The sequence below is a fragment of the Poeciliopsis prolifica genome, unplaced genomic scaffold (assembly GCF_027474105.1).
Source record: "Poeciliopsis prolifica strain line A6 unplaced genomic scaffold, Auburn_PproV2 SCAFFOLD007, whole genome shotgun sequence".
NCBI lineage: Eukaryota > Metazoa > Chordata > Actinopteri > Cyprinodontiformes > Poeciliidae > Poeciliopsis > Poeciliopsis prolifica.
Window position 1 is genome coordinate 3,541,797 of NW_026562382.1, and position 18,863 is coordinate 3,560,659.

The 18,863-nt window shown below is 39.2% G+C and overlaps 1 protein-coding gene across 4 annotated transcripts in view; it reads right to left on the reverse strand.

Moving 5' to 3' along the window:
- Positions 1-18,863, reverse strand: part of znf385b (zinc finger protein 385B) — a 91,908-nt gene that overhangs the window by 6,009 nt on the left and 67,036 nt on the right. For all 4 annotated transcript variants that reach the window (XM_055031450.1, XM_055031451.1, XM_055031449.1 and 1 more), the window contains 2 exons: positions 4,137-4,273; positions 3,910-4,020 (listed from right to left, as the gene is read on the reverse strand). In XM_055031450.1, coding sequence (XP_054887425.1) covers positions 3,910-4,020; positions 4,137-4,273 — 248 coding nt within the window. The remainder of the gene's footprint in view (positions 1-3,909; positions 4,021-4,136; positions 4,274-18,863) is intronic.

Below are 18,863 nucleotides of genomic sequence, written 5' to 3' on the forward strand. Positions count from 1 at the left end.
AATTTCTTCTTCTAAATACATTTGACCAAGCCCTAACAAAAAAGATGAATAAATAAAGACGGCAGTCAGTTCTAATAGTATGATCGTTGTGACAGCTGCTTCACGTGTCACGTCTAATTGACGTCACTTTAAAGTGATGAATTAGACCGGAGGATGTCGCATTTTGTGAAACGTTGTCATCTTGCTGTCTCTGCTCCAACATGTAAGCCCGAAACTAAGACAAGCAGAGATAGAGTACTGTTAGTATTAACCAATTTTTTTCTTGACTTAAAAGCATAACATTGTGCTTCTTAGGTTTATTCGAGTTTGCTGAAAGTCCAGGAAACCTACAGATTTGAGATGCTTGGGCAAAATTGAATGAAGAACAGCAGTTTCTCCATTGTTTCTAAAGAAAAGCAGGTTAAAAAAAAGTCAGGCAGATAAAACAGATTTTCTGTTAAAAGATTGCGACGTATCGTTGCTACGACACAGAAAAGATTGTTTTGTTGACGAAAGGAAAATGCATTTTGTCATGTGGTGAATGAATGTTTGGCTTCTTGCCAGAGACAGAACAAGCACAAGCGTTTCCCTTTCCAGAAATTTCTGTCAAAAATGTGAAAATAATTGAGAGGGACAGATTTCTCTTCATCTTTCACCCTTTGTGTAGGAAACATTTTTGCCCCATAAATATAAAACCAATGGAAACAAAAAGTGAATGCACCCGGCATGGTTTTAAACCACAAAAAGTCCTTCAATTAAGAGAGAAATTACGGATATTTAACTACAGCTGCAATCTAATTGTGAATTAGTATTTTAAATCATGTTCTAATATCTCAGATCGAAAGGAATTATTTGAGAGCCAAACACAATTAGTCAGAAAATGAACTGTTGCTGGATTTATAGAGTTTCAGTGGAGTGAATATATAATAGAATAATGAGACTTTCAGCTGTTTCCACTCAATGCTCTTCTGTTTGTTTGTATTTTTTATTTATTTTACTAACAAAACTTTCAGGTTTTTTTGGTGCTTTTAAATTTTCAGGTAGGTTGCCGGTTTGCTAGGTCTCCAAACTACCACTCCCAGACAACATTTTTTCCTGACTTCCTCCTCTTCATCGGACAAGTTAACAGGTGAATCCTTGTCACATGAGCCCACGTTCAAGCAGCTTTTACTGCTTTTGTAACAAGCAGTTATTGTGTGAAGTGATGTTAAGGTCCAGATAAGGCGTCGCATTGTGCTGATCCTTTTTTATGTTTAAATTTTACACTTATATGTCTCATCTTTGGATATGAAAATGAACTATTGCTTGGAAAGTAAAAAACTTGTCCTTTAGCCAAAGCTTGGATGATGACACATGACCTTCAAGGATTTTTCCTTTGACATTATGCATCTCTTTTCTGCTGCTGCTTACGTCAAACCCTGAGGTTTTGCATTCTTTCTAATTAGACAGCAGAGGGCGCACACACACAGGTAGAAAAAAAAAGACTGTTAATTCTTTAAATGTCCCATGTTACTTTGCTGTGTTTGCTTTAGTGCACATTTTAAATGTGCTAATGTGCGATCTCAGTCCAGAGGGTCAAGTCTCCACACAGAGAAAGTTATTGTGCAGCAGGAGCAAAGCTCAAGCCATAAATCTCAGGAACACAAGGACAACCCGGATAATTAATTTAGTTCTTATTAATGGCACCCAACCACATACCCCAGCCAGTACAATGAATCCACATTTTAGCTGCCTTTGCTGTCTAACTGGGACTCTAACTGGGTCTGCAGGGCAGGTGTAGCATGAGAAGCACATTAGCAATGGGATCAAAGCAGCTGGAAGATTTCAGGCACAGCACTAAATAAGGCTTACCGAGGATACTGCCGCTCTCAAAGCATTATCCCTGTTATAATACGCGTACAAAAACCAAACCCAGCTCCTGGAAGCAGAGGCGTCGGGTGAGGTTTGTAGGGCTCTACCAACAGCAGCTGTCAACACTGAGCCATCAGAGCATCAGGCATATAAAACGACGAGTTTCCAAATCTAGTTTAGAGTCTCTAATCTCCAACCTGTTCAAGGCGCATGCTCTTTGTCAGCAAAAACAGGCTCCCAAAGAAGCTTTCTGCATCTTACGGCACAAATATAGAAACAAAACGTTAAAAAGGTTTGCTTTTGTTCTCATCTAATGGCGGTGAACCTCGCTGCTGTCTGTTGTGCCTTCTGGTGGTGGTCAGAGGGACCAGTGGTTCCTGTCTGGCAGTCAACTCCACACCAGTTGTAGCTTCAATGTAGCTCACGACTATCAGTGTGTGAATAGTGGATGAATGACTGAATGTAGTGTAGCTCACTTCAGGGGTCGAGTGGACCAAATAAAGCCCTCTAACCATTTAACTAGAGCTCTTGGTAACTCTTTGTTTGAAGGGGTGTAATAAGACTGTCATAAACGTGACATAACAGCTGTTATGAACATGAATGAGTCTTCATGAATGTTCACGACTGTTGTCCTGAAGTGTCCTTCGGTAAATGATGATACTTTTAATACAAAGTTACACTTTTAATGGACCTTTGATGCAAGTTTTAACGCACCTTTGCATTATAAGCATCATTATTTACTTCATGGCAACAATCATAAACATTCCTGAAACATGAAAACTCCTTTGGTTCACAACTTTCTCTCAGCCGTGTCCGTTGTGCTCCTTGTCGTTTGGCTGCAGTAAACTTTATTTGAGAGGTAAAAGATAAGGGCGCACGTCACATTTTCAAAGTTTGCTGAAGTGAAAATTGGGTAAACCATTAATCTTACTCTTCATAATAATGCACTACTTTATGTGATCTAAAAGTGACAGGAAACGGTGACCACTTTTCAGAAAGTGTCGGTTGTTTTAGTAGAGTTTTTCCTGTCTGCAGGTGGCGTGATTTGTTCCTCACTACAACGCGGCTCTCGATGCCTCCATGGCCGATCCAGCTTGTTACTCAGCTCGCTAGAATGAGTTAATGCTCCTTGTTTACTCCTTCCTTATCAGCAGTAACTCCTCTATTCATGTTCGCTCATGAATAATTTTACCGGCTCGTGGATTAGTCATGTTTGACAGACGTGTCGGTAATGAGGCAGCTCATTAAGCTCTCAGCAGTCATGAAATCGCTCAGTGTCATTTACACAGTGCTGCGTTAATACAGTGCAGAGGAGTGCCGCTTACACCTGATTATACACACAGGAAGTGTCTTGAAACAAACCCAGAGGAGCGCTTCTTCTGCGGTACCTTCCATTTCTCAAGCGCGTTTTAAAATAAATGTCCAAGTACACAGTCGAAACCAGAAGTTTACATACACAGATGCAGTTTTTTTTTTGTCTTGCTGTCAGAAGTTAAATCAGACCAAACTTGTCTTGTTTCAGCCAGTTAGAATTACAAAAACTATTTCAATTTCCACAATGATGATCATCTCTTTAAAGCTGCAGTAGGTAACTTTTATAAAACTGCATTCTTTGCATATTTGCTAAAACTGTTGGTATGTCATGACAGCAGAATATGGCTCCTCTCAGTATTCTTAATCCCCATTTACAGAGATACATGAAGAGTGTCTCAGAGGAATGGGGAGGGATCTTAAGACCATCTCCTGAGTTTCCTGTGAAAACAGGAAAGGTCACATAAAATCCTTATGTCAAACTCCTAACTTTAATCTGGAAATAAGATTAAGTTGCACAAATTGTTGATTAGCTCCCCAGTGCTTTATCTCACTGTTTGTGAAACAAAAGACTCTAAAATCACACAGTTGTCCTTAGGGTTAGGGTTAGGGTTAGGATACACTTGTTCAATGCAGAGATAAGTAGCAACTGGTTACATTTACTTCAGTAACTTTTTGAAAAGTAAAAAATAAAACAACAGCTTTTTTTTTTTTTTTACTTCTGCAAAGCAAACCTGCAGGCGACCGTCACACATCGAACAAACTCACGTCAGAGTTGAACCTCAGTTGGCAAACGCTGCAAGAGATGACCTGTTTCTTCTTGGGCACCATGGTGACACCAAAGGTGTGATTGATGACAGCCTTCTGCACCGGATCCATCTGCTCCGAAACAAACAGAGGTCAGAGGTCAACAGCTGCAGAGGATTCTCTGATGACAGCTCCTTTTATCTCAGTCAGACTGGACAGCTGCAAAAACAAAATCTGCGTTTGTGCACCGTGTTGAAGTTTGGGAAGAGTCCGACTGGCGACGTCGTCTCCATGGGAAACGGCAGGAATGGTTTCATCATCACCGAGGGACCGGTGGCGCCAATTAGACCCGGCAACGCCCCGCCCACTCCACCGCTCCCACTTCCTGGAGACAATGAAAATAAAAATATTTCACATATTTTCTGAACACATTTTGTAGCTTGTTTTATTAATGGAAAAGTTGACCTCGGGAAATGTCCAAAAATTCCCAAGATTTTTCCCTCAACAAAAGAGCAGTATACTCTATCAAATGTTTATTTATTTATTTTTTGTTGTTTTTGATAAATTTTCTCAGGTGTGCTCTTCAGCCCGTTTGTCGCCTTTCTTTCTGCACACATGCTCCTTATTGGGTAATTAACCCATCTGCCTGGAATCGAGAATGAGCTCCGTGTTGGATGTAGCTACCAACGAGGCTGTCAGTTTTTGTTTTTTTTTCTTTTTACATCTACCTCCAAATTGATTTACTGCCAGGCCCGATTCCAAATACTTAAACCAAAGCTGTATCATTTAAGTGCCAGGTATGTTGAAGAGGATAAACGGAGTGAATTTAAATAGCCCTTTCATATTTATACTGACCACTCAACACGCTCTACACCAGATCCGCATTCATTCAGTCGCACTCATATTTACACATACCCAGATTGGTAAGCTACTTGGGGTTACGTGCCTTGCCCAGGGGCACATTGACATGTGGCAGCAGGAAGCTGGAATCAAATAATAGATTTTAGATTTCAGGAGGATTACTCGAACCACTGAGCTACCGTCATCCGTCATTTGAAGAGTCATTTACAGTCCCAGTACATCTTTCTTATTCGACAGGTGAATGAGTCACAGTGGCTGTACATCGGTTTGGCTGGTTTCCATTCATAGTGCAATTTTTAAGAACTATTTATTACAGCGATTCGAACTCTAAATTAGACAAGGAAACTCCTTGAAATTGGAATTCCAGACAGGAAAGTTAGAGGGCAGGAATCAGTTTGGTATCCCAGGACAAAAAATGAGGGAAAAGTGGCTGGTTCTGACTATTTAACAGCCCTTCTGCTGGTTTGTGTCTCATTAAACTAGAGCTACACATACAGCAGTATTGCACATTAGCCAGAGTGCTCCTCTATTTTTAGAGTCAGCTTGCCAGTGATACCTTAACAATTCCTGAATCCCAATGGTTTTGTGGTTCCAAGTAGAATGTGCTAAATTCAGGTGTGAAGTCAAGCCTGAATCCAAGCGCCAGCTTCTGACAAATCAAACCTTCCTTTATTTTAAACACACACATTGATCTTGAGGTCTGGACTCCGACTTGAAGATCTTTTTGTGCAGTTTCATAACATTCTGGACATTTGAACACATCGAAACTGCTTGAATTGTTCTGTTCGGAGGAACCGATTGACCCAACGATAAAGTTTCAGGCTTATCTTTGAAGTCTCAGCCTGTACATACTTGCGCCATGTGGTATTTTTGTTGCACTTAAAGGAGTGGCTCCCTACCTGAGCAAAATATGGAGCAGAAGCTGAAATGCGAATCATAATGTGAGTAGGTGTTCCACAGAGCGCATTGAGGAGCATGAATCCGATAAGAGATAAGTGTGCTTCTTCTATTTGCTACAATCACAGCTTGTAGAAGCCCTGCAGAGAAATCTTTCATAACAACGGGCGTGGGTAGAAACACGGAGGAAAACTGAATCAGTCCTGACACTGAGTGGGAGGAGGAGGAATATAAATATTGAATTTTGGATTCATTAGCTACAATCCTCCAACTTAGATAAACATATCAAATCAAATTTTAAATGCATTATTAAACAAAAAATGGCCATCTTTTCTGCATATTAGATATATTATATATCTCTAATATATACATTACTTGTACCTGCTTTACAACCACGTTTAATCAAAATTATAAGACAATTGACCTATTTACCTTTGAAAAAGTCTTTTTAAAAGTTGACATTTTAATCCTCGGACAATCTACAAAAGAAATAAATGCTGTAAAATATAACTAACTTGGAAATACCATTGCATGACCTCAATAAGGGATAAAACAATTTACTGGTTGTATCTCTTTAAATGTTTGCCATGATAAAATTACAACAATACATATTACAAATGAAAACTGTGTTTGGTACCGTCGCTATCAGAAACCTTTTTAACGTCCATCAAAGACAGGAGCTCTGACTCTTTGCATTTGGCAAGATCAGAGGGAATATTTAAACCATCAGAAATAATCAAAGTCTAAATCTGAGCAAGCTGAATTTTATTCATTTAATTTATTGACTGATTTACCTTTCCTTGTATACAAGACATCCAATTGGGAACATGAGGCATTAAACTTTCATCGATATCAGTAAAAAACAGATCAGTAGATGTGAGTAAAGTGCTAAAAAATACAAATAAAATTGCAATAATCGTAATAATTGTCATCATAATAACGGTGATCATTCAAAATTGAACAACATCCTTCAGCACCTGGTGTTTATTGTAACAAATTTTATGAAAACCATAAAATGTGAATTACAGTTCAACATATTTAGACGCTGTGATAATAAACTGATTATTACTTGTAATGTCTTCTGAATAACAAAATCTCAGCCATTATTTTCCAAAGATTACCTCTATTATCTCTAATAACTTTGCCAACCACAGTCCTTTAAAGCATACTGAGTGTAATGTAGATCATAAAGAATTACTAAAGAGCAATTATAAACTTAAAAAATGAACACTATTACGGCCAGTTTCATTTTGATCTGTTTGATCAAAGCACAAACTTAAATTCTCACAGTGCACACCTACCATCACAGACTTGTACCCAGTTTTAAGTTGTGATCCGTGACCATTAATACAACACAACAATTTTTAAAGGTGATTTAATTGAGCTGATTGAACAAGTTTGTTTTATATTTTTTCCTAGTGCGTGTTCAGATGAAAGAGGAGTTTCTCTGGATTTAGAGTGTGCAAAGCTGTTGTGTTCATCGTTTGTCCTCATACAGCAGATCAGTGAGTCAGTGTCTGCGCTTACCATAACAATCACTTGGTTCAGAAAAACATGAGTCAACACAATGTTGTAATAAAACACACAGCCCGTCACTCAAATATTTCAGATAGCCGGCTGGATCAGATGAGATTATTCATGGTAGTAAGTACAGATTAGTTTCTATTTTTGTAGGTTTTGGCTAATTAAGTGTCAGCAATTTGTGAAAATGTGCGTCAGTCGTCACGCTTGGACATCATTTGTGGTTGTGATTATTAATTACAAAATCTGCTGGCCATTAAAAAAGTTCAGAGTAAATTATCTAGAAGCATATTCTTAGTAAAGAAAAACATTTTCTGATTCTCAACAGAGCAGGAATCATGTCAGTCGACAGCAAACTCCACTTTGCAATGAGCCTCCAAACTTCCTCGTTTTCTTGAAAATCAACTTTAGAAACCTATTAACTTCCAGCTCTTAGCCCCACATTAGTTTTGACTTTTGAATTTAGTAGAAGTATTTCAACCTGGCAGAGAAAACCTCTTTAAGAGCCTCTCGACATTTCTCAGTGCCAACTTAGACCATTTCAAGGACCTCATAGTACTATTTTAGCCTTCTTTAATACCCTTTAAGCCTTTAAAACTCCATACCACAAGCAGTTTTACGACTGCCTCACATCCATCAACACCACATTCACCAGCATTAGATTGAATTCTCCACTTTACAGCATAAATTTATGCCCCACAACACCTTTTTGCTCCTAGTGACACATTTCCTCCTCACTATTACCACATTCCATGTATTATCTGCAGAAATAGAGGCTAGTTTCCATTGGGTGTGATTGTGATGAATAGCATGGTGACAGAGTCGTCTTAATTTTGTCCTTCTGTCCTCTGTGATCTGGTTACAAACCACATGTACACAGAGGCGAGCGCACACCATGACCCTTCTCCCTTACAGAAAGTTTCTGTTCTAAGAAGCTGCTATAAATACCAACTTGCACATCTAATGTGTCTTCACTTAAAAACGGTCTGCAAAACCGGCACGAAAACCGGCCAGCAACAAAGGAAGGAGCCAGTCTGCTTTATTCGACGCTGACGGCGTTTGGCCACGGGATCCGCTATAGCGACTGCTTTTGTTCTCCCTTGGAACCTTTAAATAGCTCCTTTGGATCCAGAACCGGAGCATTTTGTCCCAAATAGTGGATGGATGTGGTGCAGAGTCTGACTAAAATAGAGCTGGGTGAAGGAACAAGCAGTGCTGTTACAATACCATGAAGAAAACTAGTCCGCACTTCAGCTGTTATTTCTGGTTAGTTACGTTTGAACTGTTAAAAAAAAAAGAGAGAGAAGATTTATTTGAGAGAAAGAAGTGAAAAAAAATTTAAAATTAGGCCAACACAATTGATATAGTTGAACATGTAGATGTTTAATATCAAAATGCTGATAACATTTTTCTGCACAATGTAATTTAAACATTTATTTATTTTTTTAGTCAGGAATAAGTTAAGGCACCCTAAAACTTTCTCCCCACTTGAAATGGCTAAAACGCCACATGTACGTGTAGAACAAGCTGTGCATGAACGATGAGAACGTGGCAGCTCGTCATTTAGGAGGCGGTCAGCTCTGTTTGCACCTCAGGTATTTAGTTTGCTGTGCTCCCGACTGCTAAACTGAGAGTGAACACCGAGGTAAGATAAGAAGAGCAGAAACGGTTTACAAGGGAAGGACACTCAAAACAACCGTCAACATGAACAGGCGTAGAAGTCAGAGGACGTTCACCCTGAGAGCAAACTCTGAGATGCTAGCAGAAGTCTCCATGAACTCTAAAATGTCAACAGAGACGGTTTTCTCTGTCAGAGAGATCAGAGACAAAGATCAGAAATTCTGCAATTTGGCAAAAACCAAATAAAACGTGACAGAGCCCAACATTGACTGCAAAGCGCAGAACTAGAAGTGTAATGGTTTGGAGATGCTAAACAAAGTAGATCATCATCAGTTGTTCACAAGGAATGAAGTCAAAGTAGAGGAGGATGGGATGACATGATGATGTCACAAAATGACCAGTAAATCCACCATGAACTGGCTGGATAAGTCTGGGATAGTCAAAGGCTAGCTCTTTGTCCTGATGAATTGTTGCCAGAAACTTTTTATGTGTCTTACTGTCACATAAAAAGTTTCTAAGACTTTTTATGTGACAGTAAGACAAGAAGTTAAGAGAAAAATATCTAATCAAGTTGAAAGCAACAAAGGAAGGGACCTTTTTTGTTTAAAAAAGAAAAAAAAGGTTTATACCTTTGCTTAAAAATAATCGATGTTCCTTTTGATGTCAATCTCCAATGTATTCAGCAGACAGGTGCAAAGAAAATTTGCCTTACTCAAAAGTCTTAAGAAAAATAATCTTTAAAAAAAATTTTGAGCTTAACTACTCTCTCTGAATAATCTCTGATGCCCACTCTGTTACAGAGAAATGCAACTATTCATATTCACACTCCTACATAAGGTCAACTCAGACTCTCCAACTTAGCAAATATATTCTGTGACTGATGGAGGAAACCCAAGAACCAAGAGAAAATTCAGGCATGCACAAGCAGAACACGCAGAAAAACGCAGAACATGCAGACACCATGCAAAAACGCTGCTGACGACTCGGCCACTGTGCTGCCTTTGTGCCAATTTGGGGTTTTGTAAATCACCTTTTTGGTATTTTTAATTTAACAAATCCAAATGTATTTTCACAGAATGTGCCGAGTATTTTCACAGAAGCCCTCGAGTAACTTTGCATCAACCAACGCAACGGTAAAGTATATTTAAAGAAGCAAAGCCAATGACTTGTATTTTAACATGTCTGAACTGATGCATTTGGGTAAATTAGCTTTTGTTCTGCAGGCTGTAGCATTTATTTAGAAAACCAAATATAATGACCATCACAAATACCAACACACATTAAACTGCAGGTGTTGCATCACTTGAGGATGATCTGATTGATTAACTGGGCTTGAACCGTCACAAAGCAGTCAGGCTGGTGATTTAGGTCAGACGTGGAAAAGACAAAGTGTTCAATACAGCCGGTTTGTTCCACAAAAAACAAATCTATATTTTATATCCAAGACATTATCAGTCAGCGAAGATCAAATGAAGCCCTGCGCTTTTGGTTGGAGTCTTGTAAAACCAACCCTTTCTGCAGTTTATACGCTTTTATACGATCAGCTCCCCCTGATGCGTCCTTCCTTGACATCCACAGCTGCTGAGATTCAACAACCAATAAACTGATTCCAATCTTTTCCTCTTTAGTACCTTCCCATGTCCTGCTGGTCAGATAGCACTTTCCTCGGGCCGCAGTGGAGGAAACTGCTATCTGCTTGATTTATTATTCTGGCGTCAGCCAGAGTCCTCTGTGGCATTCACACCTCTCTGGCTCACACACACACAGACATATTTACGCCGAAGTGGCTCAACAAGCGCGCATGAGAAAAATCTCCTGCTGCGATGTGCCTCACTGCAAGCGGCAGACTAAAGCTCCTGAAAGCGATCCGACCCGGACGGCTCCGGGTCCAGAGGGTTTTGTTACGAAGAAATGGCTGACATCTCATGCAGCCCCAGGGTTTATAAATCAAAATGGGCGTCCTGAGTTTCCAGCAGCTCATTTGGTTACAGATGCTGGGTAGTCACAGCATCTCATGTGTTTAAAACATGCTCAACTCTTTCACGCACGAAATTACTTCAGAATCAAAACCGATTCATTTAAATTAGCTAATTTTGATACTTTAGGCTCCCGTTCACAGCAGAAGTTCAGCCTGAATGTGAACCCTCTTTGCTGCATCTAGTGCAGGATGCGTGAAACTTCAGTGATTAGATTATGATGCCGGTGGCGGAATATCTTGGTCCTGGAGGAACCAGGCAGCAGCAGAAGTTGAAAAGGAGACAACAAGAGGCACATCTAAAAGTTTCAATACTGGTATCAGATATAAACATGAAACAAGGTCTAATTTAATTTAATGCGCCACTGAAAATCATTATATCTGAAGATTGAAGGTGAATTTGTACAGGTAGGACATGAATGAACAAAATTATTTATGATTTAAAAATTGCGCGCGGCTTCATTGAAGCACGTCTTCCGGTCAAAGTGGTAGATTAAAACCTACCGCTTTGGTGGTAGGTAATTTAACAGAGGCTAAATTGTGAAAGTTTATAAAAGTTTATAAAAATTGTGAAAGCTTATAAAAGTTGTGCTAAAAACTTGGAGTTTTTAGACCTATCCACTCCCTACCACCATGCGTGACCTAATGAATGAAGAGCTAATAAATTTAGATCAATTTTGTTGTAGAGAACGATGGGTAATTTTAAAGATTTGAATTTTGAAAGTGAAGTTTGTTGTCAGCATCCTGAGCTTTTTGTGCTCTGAAGCTCTGAAAATCAATCCTCCACTTTTTAGGTGAGTCTTTATCGCAGAAAGATGCCGTTTCTGTGATGAAGTACACCTGGTTCACTGCAGCATTATTTATTTTCTGTGCCTCTTTTCTGTGAACCCCCCACCATAAAAGTTAGATTTTGCTGCAGGTTTCTTCTTGTTAAAAGGGAAACGGTTCCCTTCCACTGTCGCCAAGTGCTTGCTTGCTCAGCATGAGGGATCGCAGCAAACATATGAACTCAATGTAATCCCCTGGACTCCCTTTCAGATGATAATGTTAAATTATCAAGTTAGCTCGACCGTATTGTATTTTATTTTGAAAATGCAATACAAAATTTAATTAAATGTAGCTCTAAACTCTGATTTTAAATGTATGAACACATCTGTGTATCTTTTTATTCCACACATGTTCCCAAACAGATGGAACAGATCGCGCAATGGAAATGTCTAAAGGCCAACAGCTGTCATCTGATAGGAATATATTAGAATTTTTTTTAATTTTTCCTAATTTAAACAAGACTTTGTTAATATATTTGCAGGCAATACTACCTCATAGACAAAGGTTAAATTGTGAAAGTTTGTAATAAATCATCTAGAATTGCTCTGTAGTAACAAGCTCAGATGTTGGAGCAGCGCTAGACTATAAAATTCAGGATATGTAATATTTCACTGCACTAAATAATGTGCAAAACAAATAGCATGAGCCAGAGTAATCACATTCTTTTAATACCATTTTTGGAAGCTCATTTGACTCGGATTCATGAATAAGTCTGTGTAACAAGATTTTCCGACTGCATGAAGCGTAATTATACATTCATTTCTACACTGATTTACGCATCGCCATATATTTATCTAACAGAGGGTAAAAAAGCAGCATCTGGTGCTGCTAATCAGACTGTAAAGTGATTTGAACGGATGGAGCTAAAGCGAAACAAACACACACAGACAGCAGAGGCGTACAGACGCTGAGGATGAGGAGAAGGTCTATGAGGAGGACGATGATTTTCAGATTAAATTCAAAGATCCTACCTTATCTGTTATCTTGAACTGTGGTTAAGAAAAAAAAAACCTTTAAACCTCTCTTTCTCTACTTTGTGGGTCTGTTTGGATCTACTGTGCTCTGCTCTGCCCTGTGACACAGCTGTCATACTTACCAAAGAACAGCAAAACACACCCACAGCTCACACCGTGTGTGTGTGTGTGTGTGTGTGTGTGTGTGTGTGTGTGTGTGTGTGTGTGTGTGTGTGTGTGTGTGTGTGTGTGTGTGTGTGTGTGTGTGTGTGTGTGTGTGTGTGTGTGTGTGTAAAGGAGAGAGGGAGAGAGAGAACATATCAAGTGACTGGAGCAAGAGTGGCATGTGTCATCGCTATCTGAGCCCTCGAACCTTTAACGTCAGGTGTGTGCCTCTGTGAAGGGGTGTGTGTGCGTGTGTATGTGTGTGTGTGTGTGTGTGTGTGTGTGTGTGTGTGTGTGTGTGTGTGTGGTGTGTGTGTGTGTGTGTGTGTGTGTGTGTGAGGTGTGTGTGTGGGTGGGGGTGTGTGTGTGTGTGTTACTTATTAATCCCCGCTGCCGCTTCCTCCAACGAGAAGAAATTCAATCCCCGAACGAGAGTCAGCGAGAGAAACGACAACCACACACACTACTTACAGATTATACAAAAGGATTAAAGATTAAATTACATGGCCGCAGACGCTGCTGTGCATGTGATGAGATCAGAAAGCAGTTGTTGTCGGTTCACGGGTTTCATGTTACAGTGTTTGCGTGTTTATATTGCCGATGTTGTCGGTACCTCCCTTTAAATTAAAAATATATATATATAAAACCAAAACACTTGTGCTATCAAATATTTAAGATTGGAGAGCTTGAGGTGAGAATAGGTGGTTTTATGATGGCTGATCGATGCTAAGCCTCCACAAGACGAATCTGGTTCTGTTAATGTGTTTATATCACATGTGTCAAACTCAAAGCTCTGGGCCAAATCCAGCCGGCCGTAACTTTTTATGTGGCCGTCTAGACTCCAGACGCCAAATTACATCAGTCGGTCTCTCTGGTTTTTCATGATTTTGCGATTGCAAAAATCCAAATTAACAGATCCTTCCATATCTGGATCTGGAAGGATATGAGTAACTGTGAGTTTATTGCACATTTTTTGCAAAAGTGGTCAAAAATCAATCAATCAATCAAATTTTATTTATATAGCACATTTCAGCAGCAAGGCATTTCACAAAACACTGTTTCTTCTTGCTGCTGACTCCCACCGGCTTCTACTACACTGCTGCCTCAGCCTTATTCAATCTCAAGTTATAATCCGTGATCAATACGGCGAAAAACAAAACGTTGCACTTATCCATTTTTTTGTATAAAAACGTTTGTGCCATGCTGGCCTTTGAGAACATTTGTGAGCTTGATATCGCCCAAAATGAAAATGAGTTTGACTCCCATGGTTTATATGCAGGAATATATATTTTTTTCTTGTAGAGCATTTCACTTAACAATAATGTGTTAAAAGTGTTATGTCCTCAGTTCTCATATTGAACGTATTTTTCACTTACACGAATAATCAGAAGGTCCTGAAACTCTTGAAAGCCAAATAGGTACTTTGCATCAATCTGGCGGCTGAATAGCAGATCAAATAAAGTAAAATAAGTCTTAGTTGTTAAGCTCATACGTCTATTTTTTTCAACAATATTTGTGCAGGTACATTTTGAGAAGAACTGTGGTGCAAGGACCAGTGCAGGGCAGAGGCTCCAGCATCTTCCCATCCTCCCACCCCAAAACTGAAAACAGCACAAAGAACGTATGATTAATTTATGGTTAACAGCTATGGGTTGTTTAGAAGATCTTTCAGGAGAATACCGCTCCTCTCTAGTAAATATCACGGCAGCACAGCTTAAGGTTTGCAAAGTTTTTAGCTTTGAACACTACAATGATCCCGCAGAAAACAACCACAGGCCACAACCGCAATGTGATAAACACGCATGTCAGATCTGTTCACAGACCCTTTAAATGTTCTTTCACACACTACTGATAAATAAACTGATGCATCTACCTTTGTGAATGATTTTAAAGGAAGTGTGACCAATTTCAGTGCCAATTGACCTCTGGCACAAAGCACCATATATCTTCCATCCCATCTATAGCAAACAAAATGTGTTCCCAAATATAAAGCAGGAAGTGTAGTTTTACTTACAGTGACACAAAGAAAAGATACAAGAAAGATTGTTTACATGTAAGGTATGTTACACATGAAAGCTCTTTCCTCCCAAATATTGAGTCAGACAGAGTTACCACGGATTTTAAATTGATCACAAAAAACAAAAAACATCTTTATTAGAAGAACTTTTGTTATAATTCTTCAATAAGTAGACAGCGGGAAGGAGACATTTCCCTTTTTAATTAGTTTAGATGAATAGACTAGAACTGAGAACATTTAGTCCCACGAAACTCTGAGCTTTCCTTCTCCTAGTCGGACTCCCAGGATGCACCCTGATCAACTGACTGCTTTCCGGAGGAGCAACAGCTTCAACTCCAATTGCCCTCAGGGTGATGAAGCTTAATCACGCTATTTTTAAAGGTGGATCTCAGCCGCTGTATGTGTGAAGCTAATTTCATCCATTTGAATCCAAGATCTTGTTGCTTTGGTCTTCATCCATACTTATCTGGTGATCTCAGAGGAGGGTTGGAATATAGACAGAGCAGTAAATCTAGAGTTTCGCTGTGCAGCTATGCTCTTTTTGCCACCACAGCAGACCAGAGCAGCACCTGTACAGCTGCAGATCATCTGTCTACTCATGCAACTCTCCATCTTACAATAACTGTGTCTCCATTGACCATATAATTGCACAACTTCACATTTTGGAAATAAATTTGCTTCACACAATTTTTTTTTGAAAAGACACATTTTTTAATAAAAGGTTTTGGGTCAAGGATGAGGTGGATTTTTGGCCGCATTAGAATTGACTTATTTTGCAAAAGTGCAATGGAAACCACTTTTTCTCATAACAGCGTTTCATGTTTTTTAGTAACATCACAGGAACAAACTTGTTCACGTGTGATTTTAATTGTCTTACATTTAAAGGAAGCACCAAAGTTGCAATTTTTTTTTTTTTTGTTTTGACGTTAGCAAAATTTTGACAAAGTTTTGAGGAAATTGGAAAAGGAAACTCAGCTAATGACTTCAATCAAGACACAGAAACTGTTCTTCTTGAGACCCCTGAGCCAGTGAAGTTCATTTCACTTCACAGATGCTTCTCATTTTGCCTCTAAATGCAATTTTCAATCGTTGTCACTTATTGGTTTTCAAGAGAAATCAGAATCAGCTAACGTCTGCATTAGCACGTCGGCGCTTAGAGACTCTAATCATCTGTAATATCAAAATAAATTGATATAGACACAATCCATACATTAAAAAAATAGCCCTGTTATGTTCGTGTCGCTTTTAACTGCCATAAAAATGCAAGTTAGAAGACGCAAAAGAACAAACATTAGGAAAAATGTGATGTAATACGGCTAATGATGCATGTCTATGTCTGGGCAGTAAAAAACTTAAAAAACAAACATCTAGGTGCAATTCAAACCTCATGACCTCACCAGGGAGAAAAAAAAGTCTAAAAAAATCTAAATATAAAAAACAGGACACGCTCAGGAAGTACAGCTTGCCTGACTAACATTAACTTAATAAGCCTCTAAACTCTCCATGTCTGAGATCTGGAAGAGAGAGATGAATCACTAAATCTGTGGCAACTTTTATAGCAAGGAGACGGCGAAGACAGTGCAGCTGCAGCTTGAGCTCTTTTTGCAAACTCAACTTCAAATTGGAACGTGACTGAAATCCAGTTCACTCGTCTTCCTCCATCGCTCATAAGAAGGAGAGTTAGAGCTTGATATCGCTCCTGTGTTCCCCGCTGATGTCATTAAAAAATTTTTTTTTTAAACCAGACTGGACCCATTTGTGACCTGTGTCACTTTCACCATCCTCCAGCTGCTCAAAGCTGCTTCAGATAAAACCTGGAACCAGAGCGGACATTAATCCACCAGTGATCCTGATGGAGGAGAGCCAGTCAAACTCCCTTCATCTGCCTCTTAAACATTCTTTATGCAGGGAGAGCGAGCGCCGGCGTCTCGCAGAAAAAGGGGCGGATTTGCTGATAGCATTAGACATCACTGTGCATTATTATTATGCAGGGAAATACAGATTAGCATAACAAGCCTGTGTGTTTCTAAGTAGGTCACATCCAGATCCTCCTTCATCCAAAAAGAGCACACATCCACAAGCATCCAGCGGACCGATCAGGCAGATTAAAGCAGACAGGAGCCCTCCTGTCTGAGACTCAGTGGAAACCAGTAGAGACGCACAGAAGCACTGAAAAATACAAATATTTAGTTTTTTGTGCCGTTGAAAGCCGCAATGACAAACTTCCTGTTTGTATCGAAAGGCTCAAATGTGACTTTGTGTTCTCGGAGTCATTGCAGTTCACATCTAAGACAAACTGATTTCAATCTAATCCGTTTAGAAAGACTGCGCCCGACATTCCCTGGGTTTGAAAACCTGAGAGCGCGGCTGAGACCACGGCAACTTGCAAGACAAAAGATACGAGATAAGTCGCTGGAGAATATCCACACATTTTTAACTTTCATTTTAACTTTATGTTGAATTGTGTTCACAAACTTCTGCGTGAATAATTGAATAATTCTAAAAGAATTTGAAGAGGAAGAGAGAAGAATGGTTTAGAAAATCGTTTCCTCTGTGAAGAAAAGCTTCCTCCAGGTGTGAAGGTGCCAGAACCAGGTGTGAGAGTGGAGGTGTTGCTTCCACAGTGATGTGCACTGCTGGTTTTCGGCCATAAGGTTTTTCCACATGTTCATAAAACTAAACATTAAACTCCGGTTACATTCTGAACTTAATTTAAACAATAATAAAATAAAGGTCATCTGAAGATGCCCTCAACAGCAAACAGAGTCCCATTCTTCTTTCCACTGATAAATAGCATCCATTAATCAATTCAACTTCCCTTTGGGATCAATAAAGTAAATCTGAAACTGAACTGGACTGAATAAATAATCAAAAAGAAAGAGAAACTGTTTGGATGAGGTATGAAAACTTTGTGCCAGTGACAAATGGTTCTCATTGCCTCGGCTAAAGATGATATTTATCATATTTTGACAAGAGCTGGATAGTTTGAAATCTCTAAAATCTTTAATAAAAGACCTTTGTGTGTATATTTTTAAGTATGAGCAAAGCTCTAAAGGAAGAAAAACCACTTACCATGAAAATATTAAACACATTCCAGTATTACAATCAATTGCAGAAACTAAACCTCTACCTTAAAACATTAGAGGTGTGCGTGCATTCAGTGTTCATTATCATGACATGTGGTCATCATTTTCTTCTTGAAGAAGACATCCAGGTGTGTGTTGATGGTTTTTAAAAAGCACCGGAAACTCTTGATTTGACCCGAGTCAAAGTACGATTTTAGACCCAAAGCAGCTTTTTCACTGCATTGTTCAAATCTGTAGTGAAAGGAGATTAACGCGTGAACTTCACCTCAACTGCAGGCAAGTTCATTTATGATTAAACAACTTTTGTTACATACATAAGTCATTCCTGTCAGACCAACAAACAGATGCAGCTTTCTGAATGAAACATGACGCGGTAAACGCGCTGCAGAGTTAGAAACATGTCGAAGCACAGCCCATCTAACAGAACGGCTCTCGAGGAGTTTGTGTGTCATTTTGAAACATCCTCTGGCGGAAAATTAAGTCAATAGTTCCATAATATTTACAGAAAATCAATAGTCCACTATCATTAAGTCCAATTTCATTAAGTAGTTTACTTAAACAAGTAAACAAGCCTCCATATTTTGCTGAAGTTACTGGTAAGTTAGTTTAGTCTCATCTAAAATGTACTGAGATATTTACATTAGAAACTAGACCAAAAATGCTGTTTTTGCAGTGAAGCATTTTTATTCAAATTCAGCACCAAATCCAACTCTGACTGACAACTGCAGTCTCAAAAAGATTTAATCCCTCTGAAGAGACTTTTGCAAGAGAGAGCACACATTTACAAGTCAGATGTGGCCGCATGGAGCACCTGATGGAGCCAATCAGGGGGCTTGATTAGTAGCACAGGGGGTGCAGAAGATGAAATACTTCAATCACTCTGGGATGTTTCAGTGTATCTCAATGTGGCCAAGACAAGCGAATGGTCATAGCTTTACAGAAACAGGTAGAAAAGGAAACCAAAGATGGAACAACATCTTAAAACAAAGGTAGATTTTCTTTGTTTTTTTATATTTGGGACTTATTATTCTTTTCTTTTCCAAAAGAGGAGA